Source organism: Salmo salar, chromosome ssa01 (assembly GCF_905237065.1).
Source record: "Salmo salar chromosome ssa01, Ssal_v3.1, whole genome shotgun sequence".
Classification (NCBI taxonomy): domain Eukaryota; kingdom Metazoa; phylum Chordata; class Actinopteri; order Salmoniformes; family Salmonidae; genus Salmo; species Salmo salar.
Window position 1 is genome coordinate 2,163,852 of NC_059442.1, and position 24,929 is coordinate 2,188,780.

Below are 24,929 nucleotides of genomic sequence, written 5' to 3' on the forward strand. Positions count from 1 at the left end.
AGGAACCAGGCTATGAGGGGTGGCCAGTCCTCTTCTGGCTGTGCAGGGTGGATATTATAACAGAACATGGTCAAAATGTTAAAATGTTAAAATGTTCATAAATGACCAGCATGGTCAAATAATAATAATCATAGTAGTTGTCGAGGGTGCAACAAGCACGTCCGGTGAACAGGTCATGGTTCCATAGCCGCAGGCAGAACAGTTGAAACTGGAGCAGCAGCACGGCCAGGTGGACTGGGGACAGCAAGGAGTCATCATACCAGGTAGTCCTGAGGCATGGTCCTAGGGCTCAGGTCCTCCGAGAGAAAGACAGAAAGAGAGAAAGAGAGAATTAGAGAGAGCATATTTAAATACACACAGGACACCGGATAAGACAAGAGAAATACTCCAGATGTAACAGACTGACCCTAGCCCCCCGTTTAGCATTGCCTTTAAATTGTTTTACTTGGGTGAAACGGTTCAGGTAGCCTTCCACAAGCTTCCCACAATAACTTGGGTGAATTTTGGCCCATTGCTCCTGACATAGCTGGTGTAACTGAGTCAGGTTTGTAGGCCTACTTGCTCGCACACACTTTTTCAGTTCTGCCCATACATTTTCTATGGGATTGAGGTCAGGGCTTTGTGATGGCCACTCCAATACCTTGACTTTGTTGTCCTTAAGCCATTTTGCCACAACTTTGGAAGTATGCTTGGGGTCGTTGTCCATTTGGAAAACCCATTTGCAACCAAGCTTTAACTTCGTGACTGATGTCTTGAGATGTTGCTTCAATATATCCACATAATTTTCCTACCTCATGATGCCATCTATTTTGTGAAGTGCACCAGTCCCTCCTGCAGCAAAGCACCCCCACAACATGATGCTGCCACCCCCGTGCTTCACAGTTGGGATGGTGTTCTTGGGCTTGCAAGCCTCCCCCTTTTTCCTCCAAACATAACGATGGTCATTATGGCCAAACAGTTAAGCCAGGGACCTTCAATACTGCAGAACTGTTTTGGTACCCTTCCCCAGATCTGTGCCTCGACACAATCCTGTCTCGGAGCTCTACGGACAATTTCTTCGACCTCATGGCTTGGTTTTTGCTCTGACATGCACTCTCAACTGTGGGACCTTATATAGACAGGTGTGTGCCTTTCCAAATCATGTCCAATCAATTGAATTTACCACAGGTGGACTCCAATCAAGTTGTAGAAACATCTCAAGGATGATCAATGGAAACAGGATGCACCTGGGCTCAATTTCGAGTCTCGTAGCAAAGGGTCTGAATACTTATGTAAATAAGGTCTTTCAGTTATTTTCTTTGTAATACATTTGCAAAAATTTTGAAAAAAACTGTTTTCAGTTTTTCATTATGTGGTATTGTGATGTCATTATGTGGTATTGTGATGTCATTATGGGGTATTGTGATGTCATTATGAGGTATTGTGATGTCATTATGGGGTATTGTATGTAGATTGATGAGGAAAAACATGTATTTAATACATTTTAGAATAAGGCTGTAACGTAACAAAATGTGGAAAAGTCAAGGGGTCTGAATACTTTCCGAATGCACTGTATCACCAGTAGTAGCCTACATTTACCATTAATACCATTAATTCCCATAATTTCTAATCTGCAATATTTGTTTGGTTACGGTAATTTCTGTTAATGCATTTAATATATTATTATTACAGTTATTTACCGTTCTCATTGTCGGATTGGACACGTGTTTTGCAGAACTCACAACATACGCTAAACTTGTGAGGAACACGTTTTGGTTTATTTCATTACATTTATGAGTTTTGTCAATTTATTGATTGTCTTTTGTTTGAAATGCTCCTGTCAATATTGGGTAAGGACGCGCACCTGACTACGCATATAGAAGTAGAACGAGTCTACCTGGCCTGCTCACAAATGTAGGCCTATAAACGTGCCTATTTGGGGATGTCTGATAGTGTTTCTGATTGTCTTAACTCACCACCACTAATGAGCTGTGGAGCTTCTCAAAGTGATTCTTTCTTAACTTCAAAAAGCAAATAAACAAAGTCTGCTTTTATTTAGAATCAATTGAGAATTACAATAATTCCTCAAAGTATTTGAACAATATTTCCAGCTCTCTGTCTTTCAATAACCACTCGGCACAGAGGGAACATGCCATGCTCTGATCCAGTGGAAACACCATAAAATACCTGATTTCTTCTTGTCCGTTGCACAAATAGCCTACATCTGTGTCTGTCCCGAGGTCACTGGAGAGGGAGACTCTGAGGGCCCAGAATATTTGATACAATGTTTCCAGTTTGCTAGGAGAGTTTAGGATGACCCAGCTGATAGTTGATACAATGTTTCCAGTTTGCTAGAGAGAGTTTAGGATGACCCAGCTGATAGCTGATACAATGTTTCCAGTTTGCTAGAGAGAGTTTAGGATGACCCAGCTGATAGTTGATACAATGTTTCCAGTTTGCTAGAGAGAGTTTAGGATGACCCAGCTGATAGTTGATACAATGTTTCCAGTTTGCTAGGGAGAGTTTAGGATGACCCAGTTCATAGTTGATACAATGTTTCCAGTTTGCTAGAGAGTTTAGGATGACACAGTTGATAGTTGATACAATGTCTCCAGTTTGCTAGAGAGTTTAGGATGACCCAGTTGATAGTTGATACAATGTTTCCAGTTCGTTGCAGACAGGCCATGCATAGCCAATGTGATGATTTATAGTATATTTATTTCAGGATATTTTCTACCTGCAGGCTGCAATGTTTTTATGTGTTGGCTTTATGTAGGCTATTTTTACACAATTGGCAACGGCAATAAAAGTTACTTTTAGATTTGTATAATTTTCATTTAGATAGAATGTAGATTAACCACAGACAATGATTTTGAGATACAATTACTTTTATAAATTAAATGAAACTGTTCCATGAAAATGTGCATATGAAAATCATAACTGGAACGCAGATGGGTAGAAATGGTAAGATAACTTGGCCCTCCACATGGAGAAGGTTGCCGACCGCTGGTGTAGCCAGTTACCGGCAACTTCAGGAGCTTAAGGGCAGAATCCACAAAGTCCAGCAGCTGCAAGAGGAAGGCCGGGAGCAGGGTTTCTTTCATCTGGTTAGGCTCTCGTAATCTCTGGTTCCTTTGAGTCATTTGTGTGTCTTGATTATTTAATCAAACAGCATGCTTAAAGCATCCGACACGTTCATTACATATAGCCTAGTTGATTTTATTCAAACACATAGGGTGTGTCTATATATGAAAAAAATACACAATTAAAAATGTCAATCAATGTAGAAAAGACTACTCAAGGACGAAAAAGTTTTTTTTTTGGGGGTACAGCCCTCGTAGAAATTAGCTTTAGATGCCCCAACAAATTCTGAGGGAGGACCCCCAGATCCACGGCCAGGTTATGTCCCCCCACTTCTAAAACCAAAGTTTCACCCCTGTGGATAGATGTCAAAAGGGGTAACAGAAGACGAATTCACACTACAATAACGTAAAGAATGGGGCTAATGCGGCCTGTGATATTTTCACAAATATCACTAGATGTTTAAGAAATGTATGTTTGAAGTGCTCTAAGAGTTGGCCTACATTCGATGAGAACATTACTGTTAACAGTGTGAACATAACAGTCACCTTGTCCGAGAGAGATTTACATGGTTATCAAAACGTCACGCCAGCGTAAGCCTACACAAAACACAGCCCTTATTTTAAGTATTTCTAATATCCCATATGGGAAAAACGATTGGAACCTTAACCGCTAGGTTTTATGGGTATTATGACACCTCCACTGTGGGGCTCTATATGTAACCTTTTGGGCAACGCCACCAAATTCACATAGAAATGTAAGCTATAGATCTGTCATTCTACTCGAAAGCAGGTCTAAGAAGCAGTGGATCTGTTAAATGTGTGCTATATCTATGCTTCTTGCGTTTTTTTTTGTTTGAGCAACTTTTCCTTTCTGTTTTGTACACCAACTTCAAACAGCTGAAACAACAATATTTTGAGTCCTGGAAAATATATTTCACAGCGGTTTAGATGGTATAATTCTCTACACTAGACTTGCTTATTTTGTCGCATAAACTATTAGAGTTTTAGCACCCAGGAAATGGTGAAGCTATTTCTGCATAGTGCAACTTTAACCTATAGCAACAAAACATCTAAATCAAGGGGCATTTATCACAGATTGAAATGACTGGAAAACGTACAGACTGTCCCTTTAATTGATGAACAGTTTTAAACCGTTCAGGGATGTTGGGACGTTGAACGCAGCACTAATGGAGGAAGCTACCTGAACACAGATATACATGTCAACAGTTCAGTGGGTTTAGCGCGTTGGTCGAGCGGCAGAAGGACAACAACAACAACAACATACTAGGTTTATTTCGCAGCACATGGTGAATTTGTCGGTCCTTGGAGGAGGGCAGGCAGGCAGGGCTATGCTACTCCAGAGGTGGATCTGTCCCACCCTCCTCTCAGCAGCATCTGGCCACAGGTCTGCAGTATTGAAGAAAGACACTCCGTTCAGACACAAGCTGAAGCACACGCGTCTCTTTAGGAGTCCCAGCAACACAGACGACATGGCAGAAGAAGCGAAGAAGCTAGCAGGCTATGCTGCGGTGGATAATCATGTTCAGGTAAGACCACTGATCTTGTGTTGACAAATGAACATAGCAAACAACCGGGGGACATGTTAGTGTTTGTGTTTAGCAGATAGCTAAGTTAGCTATCGTGCTATTTTAAATGTGGAGGCCATGCTGATGCTAAACAGCTAGTTGTCTGGCTAGTACATCAACATGTAATGTGCTACTAAAACGGTAGGAAGTAGCTAGGCTGTAGCCAGAACAAGTCCAGTTAGTTAGCTAGTTAGTTAGCTAGTTAGTTGGCTAGCTAGTTGGCTAGCTAGTTGGTGAGTTGGTTAGCTAGTTAGTGAGTTGGTTGGTTAGCTAGTTAGTGAGTTGGCTGGTTAGCTAGTTAGTGAGTTGGCTGGTTAGCTAGTTAGTGAGTTGGCTGGTTAGCTAGTTAGTGGGTTGGCTGGTTAGCTAGTTAGTGGGTTGGCTGGTTAGCTAGTTAGTGGGTTGGCCGGTTAGCTAGTTAGTTAGGGGTTGGCTGGTTAGCTAGTTAGTTAGCGGGTTGGCCGGTTAGCTAGTTGGCCGGTTAGCTAGTTAGTGGGTTGGCTGGTTAGCTAGTTAGTGGGTTGGCTGGTTAGCTAGTTAGTGGGTTGGCTGGTTAGCTAGTTAGTGGGTTGGCTGGTTAGCTAGTTAGTGGGTTGGCTGGTTAGCTAGTTAGTGGGTTGGCTGGTTAGCTAGTTAGTGGGTTGGCTGGTTAGCTAGTTAGTGGGTTGGCTGGTTAGCTAGTTAGTTAGCGGGTTGGCCGGTTAGCTAGTTGGCCGGTTAGCTAGTTAGTGAGTTGGCTGGTTAGCTAGTTAGTGGGTTGGCTGGTTAGCTAGTTAGTGGGTTGGCTGGTTAGCTAGTTAGTGGGTTGGCTGGTTAGCTAGTTAGTGGGTTGGCTGGTTAGCTAGTTAGTTAGTGGGTTGGCTGGTTAGCTAGTTAGTTAGTGGGTTGGCCGGTTAGTGAGTTAGTTAGTGGGTTGGCCGGTTAGCTAGTTAGTGGGTTGGCTGGTTAGCTAGTTAGTGGGTTGGCTGGTTAGCTAGTTAGTGGGTTAGCTAGCTGTTAGCACAGCCAGGTAGACGGAAGGCTACACAGGTACATGGTTACTGTTGCTATGTTGACCCCATGTTCAACTTTAACTCTCTTCTTAACAAACTTTAGACAACTATGTTAATAACCTTTTAGTTGTGGAGATCTTACTGTACGTGTGTAGTAAGCCTTGTGGGTGATTTTTATAGCTACGGTCGCTAATTCTAGAATTAATAAAACAATATGGAAATATCTATATGAATCTCTGGTTAAAACTTGTTGCCATCATTACAAACAGCAGCGTTTGAGAACAGAAGGTGAACATGACCAAAACAAAGCTGCACAACTAACTTACTATCTAGTGAATGAGCTACCGAGTGGTGCAGCGGTCTAATGTACTGCATCTCCGTGATAGGGGCGTCACAACAGACCCTGGTTCGATCCTGGGCTGTATCACAATTGATCGGCGCACAATTTAAATATCAAAACGAACTCTGAACCAACTGTATTCATCTGGGGACAGGTCGAAAAGCATTAAACATTTATGACAATTTAGCTCGCTACCTTGCTGTTGCTAGCTAATTTGTCCTGGGATATAAACGTTGGGTTGTTATTTTACATGAAATGCACAAGGTCCTCTACTCAGACAATTAATCCACAGATAAAAGGGTAACCAGAGTTTGTTTCTAGTCATCTCTCCTCCTCCAGGCTTCTTCTTTATATGGCGGTTGGTAACCAACTTTAAGGTGCATTACCACGCTGCAAGTCCCGCCTCTCCCATCTCCTCATTGGTTTTTAGGAACATATACGCACGTGGGTGATTGAAACATGAACTGAGGTCCACATTCCAGTCGGTAGGGGCAATGCACCTTAAAGTGAATGAGGTCGACCGATTAATCGGAATGGCCGATTTAATTAGGGCCGATTAAAAGTTTTCATAACTTTCGGAAATCGGTATTTTTGGACACCGATTTGGCAGATTTTTACACTGATTGGGGCGGTTTTTGTGAGACACCGCAGGTTTTCCAGTCTTCTCGCTGTATCAGTGTGGATAGAGGTAACATTTGGAGTACAGTTCCATATCCCATCCCTGCATTGAGGTACGTTTACCAGCATTACCTTCATGTAACTGTGATTGTGTTCTGACCCCAGTGCAGCTCAGTGTAACGGTGGGTCGGTATCTTCTGGCTATATGATCATGTGAATGTCTTTCTTTCCATCACAGAACAACCAGGTGGTTGGAGTGGGCAGTGGATCCACCATTGTGTACGCTGTAGACAGACTAGGTGAGGAGATATTACTAGCCTACCGGTTGATCGTAGAACAAGAGAATGTAGTACTTTATTAATCCACAAAGGGCTGATTTGATTTGATTGATCTGATGTGTAACTGTGCTCTGTCGTGTTCCAGCGGAGAGAGTTCGTCAGGAGAAGCTCAACATAATTTGTGTCCCCACTTCCTTCCAGGTGAGTGTGAGGTACAATGGCTGTGTATCATGTATTCTACAGAGAGTGGACTCTCTAATCTGGCAGATGGCCCTAAACATTTGCTGTTGTCCTCCAGGCTCGTCAGTTGATTCTGCAGCATGGTCTAACCCTGTCTGACCTGGATAGACACCCAGAGGTACTGTTGGTCAGCAACCCTTTATAAAACGATATGTTACATGTCTTCAAGTTGGATACATTCTTTAGGAAACGTGTGGAGTCAGTATGTGTTAAATCAGGAGTTTGTCCTGTAGAATGTGTTTATTGTCAGCGTTATTGTGTTCTTCCTCTCTGAACTCTGACCCCCTCCCAGCTGGACGTGGCCATCGACGGGGCGGACGAGGTGGATGCTGCTCTCACACTCATCAAAGGAGGAGGGTAAGACGCCGTATATTCACTGGATTACAGTTCTAGGCTGGCCTGTTACTGTCCCTGGCTACAGGCCTGTTACTATCCCTGTGCTACAGGCCTGTTACTGTCCCTGGCTACTGGCCTGTTACTGTCCCTGGCTACTGGCCTGTTACTGTCCCTGGCTACAGGCCTGTTACTATCCCTGACTACAGTCCTGTTCTAGACTGGCCTGTTACTGTCCCTGGCTACAGGCCTGTTACTGTCCCTGGCTACAGGCCTGTTACTGTCCCTGGCTACAGGCCTGTTACTGTCCCTGTGCTACAGGCCTGTTACTGTCCCTGGCTACAGGCCTGTTACTGTCCCTGTGCTACAGGCCTGTTACTGTCCCTGTGCTACAGGCCTGTTACTGTCCCTGTGCTACAGGCCTGTTACTGTCCCTGTGCTACAGGCCTGTTACTGTCCCTGTGCTACAGGCCTGTTACTGTCCCTGTGCTACAGGCCTGTTACTGTCCCTGTGCTACAGGCCTGTTACTGTCCCTGGCTACAGGCCTGTTACTGTCCCTGGCTACAGGCCTGTTACTGTCCCTGGCTACAGGCCTGTTACTGTCCCTGGCTACAGGCCTGTTACTGTCCCTGGCTACAGGCCTGTTACTGTCCCTGGCTACAGTCCTGTGCTACAGGCCTGTTACTGTCCCTGTGCTACAGGCCTGTTACTGTCCCTGTGCTACAGGCCTGTTACTGTCCCTGTGCTACAGGCCTGTTACTGTCCCTGGCTACAGGCCTGTTACTGTCCCTGGCTACAGGCCTGTTACCATCCCTGACTACAGTCCTGTTCTAGGCTGGCCTGTTACTGTCCCTGTTCTAGGCTGGCCTGTTACTGTCCCTGTGCTACAGGCCTGTTACTGTCCCTGTGCTACAGGCCTGTTACTGTCCCTGTGCTACAGGCCTGTTACTGTCCCTGTGCTACAGGCCTGTTACTGTCCCTGTGCTACAGGCCTGTTACTGTCCCTCTTCTACAGGCCTGTTACTGTCCCTGTGCTACAGTCATGCCAGGCTCCATACATCACCATCTCACCAGTTTATCTTTGTCTCTCTGTCTTCCTCTCCCTCACTCCCTTTCACTCACTCTCCTAGAGGCTGTCTGACTCAGGAGAAGATCGTAGCCAGCTGTGCCAAACACTTCATCGTCATCGCTGACTTCAGGTGTGTGTGTTCTCCTGTAATTGCATAGTGCCTAGACATGGTAAGGTCTTTGATTGGCTAAAGTATAATCGAGGTTAAAAATACAAAGAAACCCCCGAGGGATTCCACCGCAGGCCTGGGAACCCTCCGGGCCTGGGAACCCTCCGGGCCTGGGAACCCTCCGACCCCCTGGGAATTCCACCGCAGGCCTGGGAACCCTCCGGGCCTGGGAACCCTCCGGGCCTGGGAACCCTCCGGGCCTGGGAACCCTCCGACCCCAGGAGGAAACCCTCCGGGCCTGGGAACCCTCCGGGCCTGGGAACCCTCCGACCCCAGGAGGAAACCCTCCAGGCCTGGTCCATCATCCCCGTCGGTGGCCCGCTTGCGAACAGGATACATGTTGTGGAATATTTTTTTATTCTGTACAGGCTTCCTTCTTTTCACTTTGTCATTTAGGTTAGTATTGTTGAGTAACTACAATGTTGTTGATCCATCCTCAGTTATCTCCTATCACAGACATTTAACTCTGTAACTGTTTTAAAGTCACCATTGGCCTCATGGTGAAATCCCTGAGCAGTTTCCTTCCTCTTCGACAATTGAGTGGATCAGCCCACAGATCTGTCAGGCCGAGACAGCTGGTTGTTGAGTGGATCAGCCCACAGACAGCTGGTTGTTGAGTGGATCAGCCCACAGACAGCTGGTTGTTGAGTGGATCAGCCCACAGACAGCTGGTTGTTGAGTGGATCAGCCCACAGACAGCTGGTTGTTGAGTGGATCAGCCCACAGACAGCTGGTTGTTGAGTGGATCAGCCCACAGACAGCTGGTTGTTGAGTGGATCAGCCCACAGACAGCTGGTTGTTGAGTGGATCAGCCCACAGACAGCTGGTTGTTGAGTGGATCAGCCCACAGACAGCTGGTTGTTGAGTGGATCAGCCCACTGAAGACCGACAGCGCCAGGAAAGATGTTCCAAGTTCTGATATCTACAGTGACGTCAGATTATTCACACCCCTTGAATTATTACAGCCTGAATTCAAAATATATATTTTCTCACCCATCTACACACACTACCCCATAGTGACAGTGAAAACATTTTGCAAACTTCTTTAATTATGTAAATTGGATATTTAATTATTCACACCCCTGAGTCAGTACTTTTGTAGAAGCACCTTTAGCAGCGACTAGCTGTGAGTTGGACAGACTTCATTAGTGTGTTTGTGTCAGACTGGCTAGCTGCCACACGGACGGACTGCCTAGCTGCCACACGGACGGACTGGCTAGCTGCCACACGGACGGACTGGCTAGCTGCCTCACGGACGGACGGACAGACGGACTGGCTAGCTGCCTCACGGACGGACGGACTGGCTAGCTGCCTCACGGACGGACGGACTGGCTAGCTGCCACACGGACGGACAGACTGGCTAGCTGCCTCACGGACGGACGGACGGACTGGCTAGCTGCCTCACGGACGGACTGGCTAGCTGCCTCACGGACGGACGGACGGACGGACTGGCTAGCTGCCCGGACGGACGGACGGACGGACTGGCTAGCTGCCTCACGGACGGACGGACGGACTGGCTAGCTGCCTCACGGACGGACGGACGGACTGGCTAGCTGCCTCACGGACGGACGGACGGACTGGCTAGCTGCCTCACGGACGGACGGACGGACTGGCTAGCTGCCTCACGGACGGACGGACGGACTGGCTAGCTGCCTCCGGACGGACGGACGGACGGACTGGCTAGCTGCCTCACGGACGGACGGACGGACGGACGGACGGACGGGCGGACTGGCTAGCTGCCTCACGGACGGACGGACGGACTGGCTAGCTGCCTCACGGACGGACGGACGGACTGGCTAGCTGCCGGACGGACGGACGGACTGGCTAGCTGCCGGACGGACGGACGGACGGACTGGCTAGCTGCCGGACGGACGGACGGACGGACTGGCTAGCTGCCGGACGGACGGACGGACGGACTGGCTAGCTGCCGGACGGACGGGCGGACTGGCAGCTGCCGGACGGACGGGCGGACTGGCTAGCTGCCTCACGGACGGACGGACGGACGGACTGGCTAGCTGCCGCACGGACGGACGGACGGGCGGACGGCGGGCGGACGGACTGGCTAGCTGCCTCACGGACGGACGGACGGACTGGCTAGCTGCCTCACGGACGGACGGACGGACTGGCAGCTGCCCACGAGACGGACGGACGGATGGACGGACGGACTGGCTAGCTGCCACACGGACGGACGGACGGACTGGCTAGCTGCCGGACGGACGGACGGACTGGCTAGCTGCCGGACGGACGGACGGACTGGCTAGCTGCCGGACGGACGGGCAAGCTGCCGGACGGACGGACTGGCTAGCTGCGGACGGACGGACGGACTGGCTAGCGGACGGACGGATGGACGGACGGACTGGCTAGCTGCCGGACGGACGGACTGGCTAGCTGCCACACGGACGGACGGACGGACGGACGGACTGGCTAGCTGCCGGACGGACGGACTGGCTAGCTGCCACACGGACGGACGGACGGACGGACTGGCTAGCTGCCGGACGGACGGACTGGCTAGCTGCCGGACGGACGGACTGGCTAGCTGCCGGACGGACGGACTGGCTAGCTGCCGGACGGACGGACGGGCGGACTGGCTAGCTGCCGGACGGACGGACGGACGGACTGGCTAGCTGCCGGACGGACGGACGGACGGACTGGCTAGCTGCCGGACGGACGGACGGACGGACTGGCTAGCTGCTGCCGACGGACGGGCAACGGACGGACGGACTGGCTAGCTGCCACGGACGGACGGACGGACGGACGGACTGCTGCCGGACGGGCCGGACGGACGGGCTGGCTAGCTGCCACACGGCCGGACGGACGGACGGACTGGCTAGCTGCCACACGCCCGGACGGACGGACTGGCTAGCTGCCACACGCCCGGACGGACGGACGGACTGGCTAGCTGACGGACGGACGGACGGACTGGCTAGCTGACGGACGGACGGACGGACTGGCTAGCTGCCGGACGGACGGACGGACTGGCTAGCTGCCGGACGGACGGACGGACTGGCTAGCTGCCGGACGGACGGACGGACTGGCTAGCTGCCGGACGGACGGACGGACTGGCTAGCTGCCGGACGGACGGACGGACTGGCTAGCTGCCACACGGACGGACGGACGGACGGACGGACTGGCTAGCTGCCACACGGACGGACGGACGGACTGGCTAGCTGCCACACGGACGGACGGACGGACTGGCTAGCTGCCGGACGGATGGACTGGCTAGCTGCCACACGGACGGACGGACGGACGGGCTAGCTGCCACACGGACGGACGGACGGACGGGCTGGCTAGCTGCCACACGCCCGGACGGACGGACGGACTGGCTAGCTGCCACACGCCCGGACGGACGGACGGACTGGCTAGCTGCCACACGCCCGGACGGACGGACGGACTGGCTAGCTGCCGGCCGGACGGACGGACGGACTGGCTAGCTGACGGACGGACGGACGGACGGACTGGCTAGCTGACGGACGGACGGACGGACTGGCTAGCCGCGCGGACGGACGGACGGACTGGCTAGCGGACGGACGGACGGACGGACTGGCTAGCTGCCGGACGGACGGACGGACTGGCTAGCTGCCGGACGGACGGACGGACTGGCTAGCTGCCGGACGGACGGACGGATGGATGGACTGGCTAGCTGCCACACGGACGGGCGGACGGACGGACGGACGGACGGACGGACTGGCTAGCTGCCGGACGGACGGACGGACTGGCTAGCTGCCACACGGACGGGACGGACGGACGGACGGACGGACTGGCTAGCTGCCGGACGGATGGACGGACTGGCTAGCTGCCACACGGACGGACGGACGGACTGGCTAGCTGCCACACGGACGGACGGACGGACGGACAGACTGGCTAGCTGCCACACGGACGGACGGACGGACGGACGGACAGACTGGCTAGCTGCCACACGGACGGACGGACGGACTGGCTAGCTGCCACACGGACGGACGGACAGACGGACGGACTGGCTAGCTGCCACACCGACGGACGGACGGACGGACGGACTGGCTAGCTGCCACACGGGACGGACGGACGGACGGACGGACTGGCTAGCTGCCACACGGACGGACGGACGGACGGACTGGCTAGCTGCCACACGGACGGACGGACGGACGGACGGACGGACTGGCTAGCTGCCACACGGACGGACGGACGGAAGTAAAGAGAATCACCTGCTGTTCAAATGATGCATCATCCACTTTCCTGTCAGATATCGACCTCTGTGTTCCGCTGGGAAATGAACCTGAATGTTGATCCCTGAATCCCTGGGTGTCTCCTCCCCCTCAGGAAGGACTCCTCAGCCCTGGGCCAGCAGTGGAAGAAGGGTGTTCCTATTGAGGTGATCCCTATGGCCTACGTCCCCGTCTCCAGGACTATAGCCAAGCGCTTCGGAGGGGAGGCGGTACTCCGTATGGCCGTCAGTAAAGCTGTGAGTCACCATATACAACGCTTCCTGTTTGTAAAGCTGTGAGTCACCATATACAACGCTTCCTGTTTGTAAAGCTGTGAGTCACCATATACAACGCTTCCTGTTTGTAAAGCTGTGAGTCACCATATACAACGCTTCCTGTTTGTAAAGCTGTGAGTCACCATATACAACGCTTCCTGTTGTAAAGCTGTGAGTCACCATATACAACGCTTCCTGTTTGTAAAGCTGTGAGTCACCATATAAAACGCTTCCTGTTGTAAAGCTGTGAGTCACCAAATACAAAAAGTATTGAGACCCCTTGACTTTTTCCACATTTTGTTACTTTACAGCCTTATTCTAAAATGGATTGAATATTTTTTTTCTCATCAATTTACACACAATACCCCATAATGACAAAACGAAAACAGGTTTTTAGAATTGTTTGCAAATGTATGAAAAATCAAAAAACAGATTCCTTATTTACATAAGTATTCGGACCCTTTGCTATGAGACTCGAAATTGAGCTCAGGTGCATCCTGTTTCCATTGATCATCCTTGGGATGTTTCTACAACTTGATTGGAGTCCACTTGTGGTAAATTCAACTGATTGGACATGATTTGGAAAGGCACACACCTGTTTATATAAGGTCCCACAGTTGACAGTGCATGTCAGAAAGAAACCAAGCCATGAGGTCAAAGGAATTGTCCATAGAGTGCCGAGACAGGATTGTGTCGAGGCACAGATCTGGGGAAGGGTACCAAAACATTTCTGCAGCATTTAAGGTCCCCAAGAACACCGTGGCCTCCATCATTCTTAAATGGAAGAAGTTTGGAACCACCAAGACACTTCCTAGAGCTGGCTGCCCAGCCAAACTGAGCAATGATGGAGAAGGGCCTGGGTCAGGGAAGTGACCAAGAACCCGATGGTCACTCTGACAGCTCCAGAGTTCCTCTCTAGAGATGGGAGAACCTTCCAGAAGGACAACCATCTCTGCAGCACTCCACCAATCAGACCTTTATGGTAGAGTGGCCAGACGGAAGCAACTCCTCAGTAAAAGCCACATGACAGCCCGCTTGGAGTTTGCCAAAAGGCACTTAAAGGACTTACAGACCATGAGAAACAAGATTCTCTGGTCTGATGAAAGCAAGATTGAACTCTTTGTCCTGAATGCCAAGCGTCACGTCTGGAGGAAACCTGGCACCATCCCTACGGTGAAGCATGGTGGTGGCAGCAGGGACTGGGAGACTAGTCAGGATCGAGGGAAAGATGAACGGAACAAAGTACAGAGATCCTTGATGAAAACCTGCTCCAGAGCGCTCAGGACCTCAGACTGGGGTGAAGGTTCACCTTCCAACAGGACAACGACCCTAAGCACACAGCCAAGACAACGCAGGAGTGGCTTCGGGACAAGGGCCAATGTTCTTGAGTGGCCCAGCCAGAGCCCGGACTTAAACCAGATCGAACATCTCTGGAGAGACCTGAAAATAGCTGTGCAGCGACGCTCCCCATCCAACCTGACAGAGCTTGAGAGGATCTGCTGAGAAGAATGGGAGAAACTCCCCAAATACAGGTGTGCCAAGCTTGTAGCGTCATACCCAAGAAGACTCCAGGCTGTAATCGCTGCCAAAGGTTCTTCAACAAAGTACTGAGTTTAGGGTCTGAATACTTATGTAAATGTCATATTTCAGCTTTTTATTTGTAATAAATGTACAAACATCTAAACCTGTTTTTGCTCTGTCATTATGGGGTATTGTGTGTAGATTGAGGGGGGAGAAAACAATTGAATCATTTTTAGAATAAGGCTGTAATATAACAATGTGGAAAAAGTCACGGGGTCTGAATACTTTCCCACTGCATTGTGGTTCATTCAGGTAGTTGTGTATTATAGTGAATATAAAAGTTTAAATTAACAGTTGTATAAATCACAAGAGCAGATTATTATTGGAGCGGAAAGTCATTAACAGGATTTCAGTGTAGAGCAAATAAAGCACGACATTTACTACAGGAAGAGTTTTCATTGGTCCTCTTCTGAGAGGAAAGCATTCTCATTGGTCATTTATATGTGAGTGAGATCCAGTATTTTGATTGTTCAGGGTCCGGTGGTAACAGACAACAGTAACTTCATTCTGGACTGGAAGTTTGAACACATTCACAACTGGAAGGAGGTCAATATCGCTATCAAGATGATACCAGGTACACGCACACACACACACACACACACACACACACACTAACACAGGAATTGCTGCTGGTGTTCCCCCTCCTACAGTGGCTTGTTCTGGGACACGAATGTTAGTCTGTTTCTCTCCCCCCTACCTCGCCTCTCTCTCCCTCCCCCTACCTCGCCTCTCTCCCTCCCCCCTACCTCGCCTCTCTCCTCCTCCCCTACCTCGCCTCTCTCCCTCCCCCCTACCTCGCCTCTCTCCCTCCCCTCTCTCTCTCTCTCCCCCTACCTCGCCTCTCTCTCCTCCCCCTCCCCTCACCTCGCCTCTCTCTCTCCGTCCCCCCTACCTCGCCTCTCTCTCTCTCCCCCTACCTCGCCTCTCTCTCTCTCCCCCTACCTCGCCTCTCTCTCTCTCCCCTACCTCGCCTCTCTCTCTCTCTCCCCCCTACCTCGTCTCTCTCTCTCCCTCCCCCCTACCTCGCCTCTCTCTCTCCTCCCCCTACCTCGCCTCTCTCTCTCCCTCCCCCTACCTCGCCTCTCTCTCTCCCTCCCCCTACCTCGCCTCTCTCTCTCTCTCCCCTACCTCGCCTCTCTCTCTCTCTCCCCCTACCTCGCCTCTCTCTCTCTCCCCCTACCTCGCCTCTCTCTCTCTCCCCCCCTACCTCGCCTCTCTCTCTCCCCCTACCTCGCCTCTCTCTCTCCCCCTACCTCGCCTCTCTCTCTCCCCCTACCTCGCCTCTCTCTCTCTCTCCCCCTATCTTGCCTCTCTCTCTCTACCCCTACCTCGCCTCTCTCTCTCCCACCTCGCCTCTCTCTCTCTCGCCTCGCCTCTCTCTCCCTCGCCTCTCTCTCTCGCCTCTCTCTCTCTGCCTCGCTCTCTCTCCCCCTACCTCGCCTCTCTCTCGCCTTGCCTCTCTACCTCCTACCTCATCTCTTCCCTTATCTTCCCTCCCCCATCTCACCTTGCCTCTCTACCTCCTACCTCATCTCTCTCCCTCCTCTAGGTGTGGTAGAGACGGGTCTGTTTGTGGGGATGGCAGAGAGGGTCTACTTTGGGATGGAGGATGGTAATGTTGGTGTCAGAGACCCTCCAGTCAATTGACCTGAGCCCTGCTCCAGCCCCCCCTCCACCTGGAACCAACCAGCACCAACCAGCACCCCCTCCACCTGGAACCAACCAGCACCCCCCTCCACCTGGAACCAACCAGCACCCCCTCCACCTGGAACCAACCAGCACCCCCCTCCACCTGGAACCAACCAGCACCCCCCTCCACCTGGAACCAACCAGCACCCCCTCCACCTGGAACCAACCAGCACCAACCAGCACCCCCTCCACCTGGAACCAACCAGCACCAACCAGCACCCCCTCCACCTGGAACCAACCAGCACCCCCCTCCACCTGGAACCAACCAGCACCCCCTCCACCTGGAACCAACCAGCACCCCCTCCACCTGGAACCAACCAGCACCCCCCTCCACCTGGAACCAACCAGCACCCCCTCCACCTGGAACCAACCAGCACCCCCCTCCACCTGGAACCAACCAGCACCCCCCTCCACCTGGAACCAACCAGCACCCCCCTCCACCTGGAAACCACAACCAGCATCAACCACAAGTGCCCTATTTAATTATGGATGATTCCCAAATGGCCCCCCTATTCTCTATATAGTGCAGTACTTTAGACCAGATCCCTATAGGTCCTTCACTGGTCAAAGAGCCCTATTAGAGCCCTATGGGTCCTGGTCAGAGCCCTATTAGAGCCCTATGGGTCCTGGTCAAAGAGCCCTATTAGAGCCCTATGGGTCCTGGTCAAAGAGCCCTATTAGAGCCCTATGGGTCCTGGTCGAGAGCCCTATGGGCCCTGGTCAGAGAGCCCTATTAGAGCCCTATGGGTCCTGGTCAGAGAGCCCTATTAGAGCCCTATGGGCCCTGGTCAGAGTAGAGCCCTATGGGCCTGGTCAGAGCCCTATGGGCCCTGGTCAGAGAGCCCTATTAGAGCCCATGGGGCCCTATGGGTCCTGGTCAGAGAGCCCTATTAGAGCCCTATGGGTCCTGGTCAGAGAGCCCTATTAGAGCCCTATGGGTCCTGGTCAAAGAGCCCTATTGCCTTAGAGCCCTATGGGTCCTGGTCAAAGAGCTCTATTAGAGCCCTATGGGTCCTGGTCAAAGAGCCCTATTAGAGCCCTATGGGTCCTGGTCAGAGAGCCCTATTAGAGCCCTATGGGTCCTGGTCAGAGAGCCCTATTAGAGCCCTATGGGTCCTGGTCAAAGAGCCCTATTAGAGCCCTATGGGTCCTGGTCAAAGAGCCCTATTAGAGCCCTATGGGTCCTGGTCAGAGAGCCCTATTAGAGCCCTATGGGCCCTGGTCAGAGAGCCCTATTAGAGCCCTATGGGTCCTGGTCAAGAGCCCTATTAGAGCCCTATGGGTCCTGGTCAGAGAGCCCTATGATAGAGCCCTATGGGTCCTGGTCAGAGAGCCCTATTAGAGCCCTATGGGTCCTGGTCAGAGAGCCCTATGGGTCCTGGTCAGAGAGCCCTATTAGAGCCCTATGGGCCCTGGTCAGAGAGCCCTATTAGAGCCCTATGGGTCCTGGTCAAAGAGCCCTATTAGAGCCCTATGGGTCCTGGTCAAAGAGCCCTATTAGAGCCCTATGGGTCGTGGTCAAATAGCCCTATTAGAGCCCTATGGGTCCTGGTCAGAGCCCTATTAGAGCCCTATGGGTCCTGGTCAGAGCCCTATTAGAGCCCTATGGGTCCTGGTCAAAGAGCCCTATGGGTCCTGGTCAGAGAGCCCTATTAGAGCCCTATGGGCCCTGGTCAGAGAGCCCTATTAGAGCCCTATGGGCCCTGGTCAGAGAGCCCTATTAGAGCCCTATGGGTCCTGGTCAGAGCCCTATTAGAGCCCTATGGGCCCTGGTCAGAGAGCCCTATTAGAGCCCTATGGGTCCTGGTATAAACTTGTCTGTATTGACTCGCTGTGTGGTTTCTATTCCCTTCAGATAAACAACAGAGAACCCTGGTGGAGTTGCACTGAAACCAATGGGCCCTCGTCAAACGTAGTGCACTAAAATAGGGATTAGGGTGCCATTTTGACCACTAGCCTAAACATCTGGCTCCGTTTGTACTGAACTGTCTAATATAACTGTTTGCCCTTCCACTGTCTTACAACATGTTGTTGATCATATGCCTGGTCCCGGGGTCTGCCTCTGGTTGCCTGGTCCCGGGGTCTGCCCCTGGTCCCGGGGTCTGCCGCTGGTTGCCTGGTCCCGGGGTCTGCCGCTGGTTGCCTGGTCCCCGGGTCTGCCGCTGGTTGCCTGGTCCCTGGTTGCCTGGTCCCGGGGTCTGCCCCTGGTTGCCTGGTCCCGGGGTCTGGTTGCCTGGTCCCGGGGTCTGCCGCTGGTTGCCTGGTCCCGGGGTCTGCCGCTGGTTGCCTGGCCCCGGGGTCTGCCCCTGGTCCCGGGGTCTGCCGCTGGTTGCCTGGTCCCGGGGTCTGCCTCTGGTTGCCTGGTCCCGGGGTCTGCCGCTGGTTGCCTGGTCCCGGGGTCTGCCGCTGGTTGCCTGGTCCCGGGGTCTGCCGCTGGTTGCCTGGTCCCGGGGTCTGGTTGCCTTGTCCCGGGGTCTGTCCCCTGGTTGCCTGGTCCCGGGTCTGCCTGGTCCCGGGGTCTGCCGCTGGTTGCCTGGTCCCTGGTTGCCTGGTTGCCTGGTCCCTGCCGCTGGTTGCCTGGTCCCGGGGTCTGCCTCTGGTTGCCTGGTCCCGGGGTCTGCCTCTGGTTGCCTGGTCCCGGGGTCTGCCTCTGGTTGCCTGGTCCCGGGGTCTGCCTCTGGTTGCCTGGTCCCGGGGTCTGCCTCTTGTTACCTGGTCCCGGGGTCTGCCTCTGGTTGCCTGGCCCCTGGTTGCCTGGTCCCGGGGTCTGTCCCTGGTTGCCTGGTCCCGGGTCTGCCTGGTCCCGGGGTCTGCCGCTGGTTGCCTGGTCCCTGGTTGCCTGGTTGCCTGGTCCCTGCCGCTGGTTGCCTGGTCCGGGTCTGCCGCTGGTTGCCTGGCCCCGGGTCTGCCGCTGGTTGCCTGGTCCCGGGGTCTGCCGCTGGTTGCCTGGTCCCGGGGTCTGCCGCTGGTTGCCTGGTCCCGGGGTCTGCCGCTGGTTGCCTGGTCCCGGGGTCTGCCGCTGGTTGCCTGGCCCCGGGTCTGCCGCTGGTTGCCTGGTCCCGGGGTCTGCCGCTGGTTGCCTGGTCCCGGGGTCTGCCGCTGGTTGCCTGGTCCCGGGGTCTGCCGCTGGTTGCCTGGCCCCGGGTCTGCCTAGCTAACAATGTGTGTCTGAGTTGGCAGGACTTCCCACAAACTGTTTCTCAGGCCATGTCTCTGTTTAGTTGTTGCACATCGTTTCGTTTCTCAAGCCTTGTGCCATTCTCTTACCTAATACCAAAGTTGCAGGGCCTGGATTTACAAAACATTTTTAAAGATTTTCAAAATCCAGGCCCAAGTGTAATCAGTTGTACTCAATGCATGGCTCACTGAGTCTCAACCTGCTTCAAAACAGCAGTACAGGGGAAGTTGTGTTCTTCTATAGTAGATCCTTTATGTTGGGGGGGGGGCACCTTAACACTTGAACATGGATGTAAAGCACCAAATGTAACTATTGAACGGCTGCATGTCTGTAGCCTATTGGCTGTCCTGACTGTCCCTGTCTGTAGCCTATTGGCTGTCCTGACTGTCCCTGTCTGTAGCCTATTGGCTGTCCTGACTGTCCCTGTCTGTAGCCTATTGGCTGTCCTGACTGTCCCTGTCTGTAGCCTATTGGCTGTCTTGACTGTCCCTGTCTGTAGCCTATTGGCTGTCCTGACTGTCCCTGTCTGTAGCCTATTGGCTGTCCTGACTGTCCCTGTCTGTAGCCTATTGGCTGTCCTGACTGTCCCTGTCTGTAGCCTATTGGCTGTCCTGTCTGTAGCCTGTCCCTGTCTGTAGCCTATTGGCTGTTCTGACTGTCCCTGTCTGTAGCCTATTGGCTGTCCTGACTGTCCCTGTCTGTAGCCTATTGGCTGTCCTGACTGTCCCTGTCTGTAGCCTATTGGCTGTCCTGACTGTCCCTGTCTGTAGCCTATTGGCTGTCCTGTCTGTAGCCTATTGGGCGTCCTGTCTGTAGCCTATTGGCTGTCCTGTCTGTAGCCTATTGGCTGTCCTGTCTGTCCCTGTCTGTAGCCTATTGGCTGTCCTGACTGTCCCTGTCTGTAGCCATGGCTGAACCTCCCATGGCTGTACCTTTCAATGACTATATGACTGTGATGAGTTGGCTGTCTTCGAGCTGTAAGCTACTGGAGGTTGTATTAAAGATTAAATCAACATTACTGTTTCCTTTGTCTAGAATATCATGGAGATTATTTCACATTTTGTTTACCCCAGTTTTTTGGGAAAAAATATTTTGACCATTCTCAGGAATCAAGGTTAACATTTTATTCTAAACTGAACATTATAATACGAGTTGGGTAGCAGCAACAAACTCTCCCTCAATGTGATCAACACAAAGGAGATGTGGACCTCAATGTGATCAACACAAAGGAGATGTGGACCTCAACGTGATCAACACAAAGGAGATGTGGACCTCTCCCTCAATGTGATCAACACAAAGGAGATGTGGACCTCAATGTGATCAACACAAAGGAGATGTGGACCTCAATGTGATCAACACAAAGGAGATGTGGACCTCAATGTGATCAACACAAAGGAGATGTGGACCTCAATGTGATCAACACAAAGGAGATGTGGACCTCAACGTGATCAACACAAAGGAGATGTGGACCTCAACGTGATCAACACAAAGGAGATGTGGACTCCAGGAAAAGGACTGAGCACGCCCCCATTCTCATCGATGGCTGCAGTGGAGCAGGTTGAGAGCTTCAAGTTCCTTGGTGTCCACATCACCAACAAACTATCATGGTCCAAGCACACCAAGACAGTCGTGGAGAGGGCACGTCAAAAACTATTCCTCCACAGGAGACAAAAGATTTGGCATGGGTCCTCAGATCCTCAAAAGGTTCTACAGCTTCACCATCGAGAGCATCCTGACTGGTTTTATCACTGCCTGGTATGGCAACTGCTCGGCATCTGATCGCAAGGCACTACAATATTATAGTTATACAGCTGCACCACTGAGAGCAATTTGACTGGCTGCATCACCGCTTGGTACGGAAACTGCTTGGCATCTGACCGTAGCGGGCTACAGAGGGTAGTGCGTACGGCCCAGTACATCACCGGGGCCAAGCTTCCTGCCATCCAGGACCTCTATACCAGGCGGTGTCAGAGGAAGGCTGAAAATTGTCCAAGACTCCAGCCACCCTAGTCATAGACTGTTCTCTCTGCTACCGGTACCCCCTGTATATAGCCTACACATTGACTCTGTACCGGTACCCCCTGTATATTATGGTGTTGATGTGAGCCGTGACCAGCCTTTCAAAGCACTTTATGGCTACAGATGTGAGTACTACGGGTCGGTAGTAATTTAGGCAGGTTACATTAGTGTTCTTAGGCACAGGGACAATGGTGGTCTGCTTGAAACATAGGCATTACAGATTCCGTCAGGGAGAGTTTGAAAATGTCATGGAAGACACTTGCCACTTGGTCAGTGCATGCTCGCAGTACACGTCCTGGTAATCCATCTGGTCCTGTTGTCTTGTGAATGTTGACCTGTTTAAAGGTCTTACTCACATCGGCTACAGAGAGCGTGATCACAGTCGTCTGGAACAGCTGGTGCTTTCATGTATGGTTCTGTGTTGCTTGCCTCGAAGCGAGCATAGAAGGCATTTATTTCATCTAGTAGGCATAAGAGCAGCTCACGGCTGGGTTTCCTTTTGTAATCCGTAATAGTTTGCAAGCCCTGCCACATCCGACAAGCGTCAGTCTGTGTAGTAGGATTCAATCTTAGTCCTGTATTGATGCTTTGCCTGTTTGATGGTTCGTCGGAGGGAGTAGCGGGATTTCTTACAAGCGTCTGGATTAGTGTCCCGCTCTTTGAAAGCAACAGCTCTATCCTTTAGCTCGATGCGGATGTTGCCTGTAATCCATGGCTTCTGGTTGGGATATGTACGTACCGTCACTGTGAGGACTACGTCGTCAATGCACTTATTAATGAAACACGGGACTGAGGAGTTATACTCCTCACTGCCATAGGATGAATCCCGAAACATATTCCAGTCTGTGCAGCAAAACAGTCCTGTAGCTTAGCATCTGCTTCATCTGACCACTTTTTCATTGACGGAGTCACTGGTGCTTCCTGCTTTAATTTTAGCTTGTAAACAGGAATCAGGATAGAATTATGGTCAGATTTGCCAAATTAAGGGCGAGGGAGAGCTTTGTTTGCGTCTCTGTGTGTGTGGCGTAAAGGTGGTTGAGTTTTTTAAATGTATTATTATTTTTTTACCCTCTGGTTGCACATTTAACATGCTGATATAAATGAGGTAAAACTGATTTTAAATTTCCCTGCATTAAAATACCCGGCCACTAGGAGCGCGCCTCTGGATTAGTATTTTCTTGTTTGCATATGGCTTTATACAGCTGGTTGAGTGCAGTCTTAGTGCCAGCATCGGTTTGTGGTGGTAAATAGATGGTTATGAATAATATAGATTAAAACTCTCTTGGTAGATAGTGTGGTCTACAGCTTATCATGCGATACTCTACCTCAGGCGAGCTATACCAAAAGACTTCTTTTAATATTAGACATCGCAAACCAGCTGTTGTTGACAAATGGACACTGACCGCCACCGCTTGTCTTACCGGAGGCAGCCAAATCTATATTATCCATGTCGTCGTTCAACCACGACTCACTGAAACATAAGATATTACAGTTTAATGTCCCGTTCATAGCACAGTCTCGAACGGAGCTCATCCAGTTTATTCTCCAGTGACTGCACGTTTACAAATAGAACGGACAGCCGGTGAAGGCGGATTATCCACTCGCTGACAAAACTCTCACTGAACACCCGGATCTGCGCCCCCTGGTCCGGGAGGAGAAGTAAATCTTTCGCCTCCAATTCGTAAAAACTAAAAAGCTTCGTCCGGTTCGAGGTGAGTAATCGCTGTTCTGATATCCAGAAGCTCTTTTCAGTCATATGAGACGGTGGCAGAAACATTACGTACAAAATAAGTTACAAACAACGAGGGAAAAAAACAGCACAGTTGGTTAGGAGCCCGTAAAACAGCAGCCATCCTCATTCTGGTCACTAGTGAAACCAGGAGGAGAGGCCTCATTTAACACAGTAAATTCATCATGCTTGAGCCATGTTTCAGTCAAGTGGCTATCTAGCCTAGCAGCATACTCCCTCTGCTGGTCAGGACGTGACACTAGCAGCATACTCATGCAGAGAAAAGTAAGCCAACCAACTAAACTAAAGATCTTTACAACTTTTGATCAAACATTTTGTCAAAGAAAGAAAATCATAAGATTCCCACATTGGTATCAAGGTCCAGCTAGTCAAAATGTTGCAAATGTTTGACTAGCTGGAGTTTAACCACAATATTTTGTTGTATTATTTGTTCTGTCTTTTTCAGGTGGATTAAACTGAAACTGCAACCAACTTTCTATGGCTTGTTTAAAAAATAAAGATATTTTGGAGATTTATTTTTGTATTCAAATAACCGAAAGTGAGAGGTTGCAATCTGAATAAAGAGAAAAAGGCCATTCTTGAACATGGGGTGAGATGACATTCTTACTAATCTGCTAGAGAACCAGTTCAGATTTAAGTAGAACTTTTGTATGTCTGAAGCGTTTAGTGAGAGGTCTAATGCTTTAATATTGAATCATTTCAGCCCTCCGAATTCATACTCATTATATCAATAGGCCCGTTTTAATTTTGTCTGGATTGCTGTTCAAAATACAATTGAATATTGTTTGTGCATATAATTTAAAAAACAGGTTGCTAGGTGTAGACAAGACCATAAGCAAATGGGTAAACTGGGATATGACTAAAGAGTTAATCAGGGTAAACTGGGATATGACTAAAGAGTTAATCAGGGTAAACTGGGATATGACTAAAGAGTTAATCAGGGTAAACTGGGATATGACTAAAGAGTTAATCAGGGTAAACTGGGATATGACTAAAGAGTTAATCAGGGTAAACTGGGATATGACTAAAGAGTTAATCAGGGTAAACTGGGATATGACTAAAGAGTTAATCAGGGTAAACTGGGATATGACTAAAGAGCCACAGACTTTACAAACGTAGAGAAGAGTTGTGTTCCACAGACTGACAACGTCTAGTAGATCCCTATTATACAGTATCAAAATATCTTTTATATATTCAATTCTTCAAAGTTGCCACCTTTTGCCTTGATGACAGCTTTCCACACTCTTGGCATTCTCTCAACCAGCTTCATGAGGTGGTCACCTCAAAATCTATTTTGATTTGTTTAAAACTTTTTTTGGTTACTACATGATTCCATATGTGTTATTTCATTAGTTTTGATGTCTTCAGTATTATTCTACAATGTAGACAATAGTAAAAATAAAGAAAAACCTTGGAATGACTAGGTGTGTCCAAACTGGTACTGTGTGTTTTATGAATGAATGCGCTTCGTCCGATGAAGTGCGTTGGAATATAATTACCTTTTACACATCTACATTTGGTAGGGGTGTGTTTGTTGTGGTGTGTGTGTGATGTTTGTTGTTGTGGTG

At 50.7% G+C, this 24,929-nt stretch overlaps 1 protein-coding gene across 1 annotated transcript; it reads left to right on the top strand.

Moving 5' to 3' along the window:
• Window positions 1–4,225: 4,225 nt before the first annotated feature.
• Window positions 4,226–16,421, top strand: LOC106599499 (ribose-5-phosphate isomerase). The gene is made up of 9 exons (XM_045704927.1): window positions 4,226–4,609; window positions 6,837–6,897; window positions 7,022–7,077; window positions 7,175–7,234; window positions 7,409–7,473; window positions 8,581–8,649; window positions 12,985–13,126; window positions 15,200–15,299; window positions 16,275–16,421. Exons 1-9 carry the CDS (start codon window positions 4,367–4,369, stop codon window positions 16,370–16,372), a joined length of 894 nt encoding a protein of 297 aa, XP_045560883.1. The 5' UTR covers window positions 4,226–4,366; the 3' UTR covers window positions 16,373–16,421.
• Window positions 16,422–24,929: the final 8,508 nt, after the last annotated feature.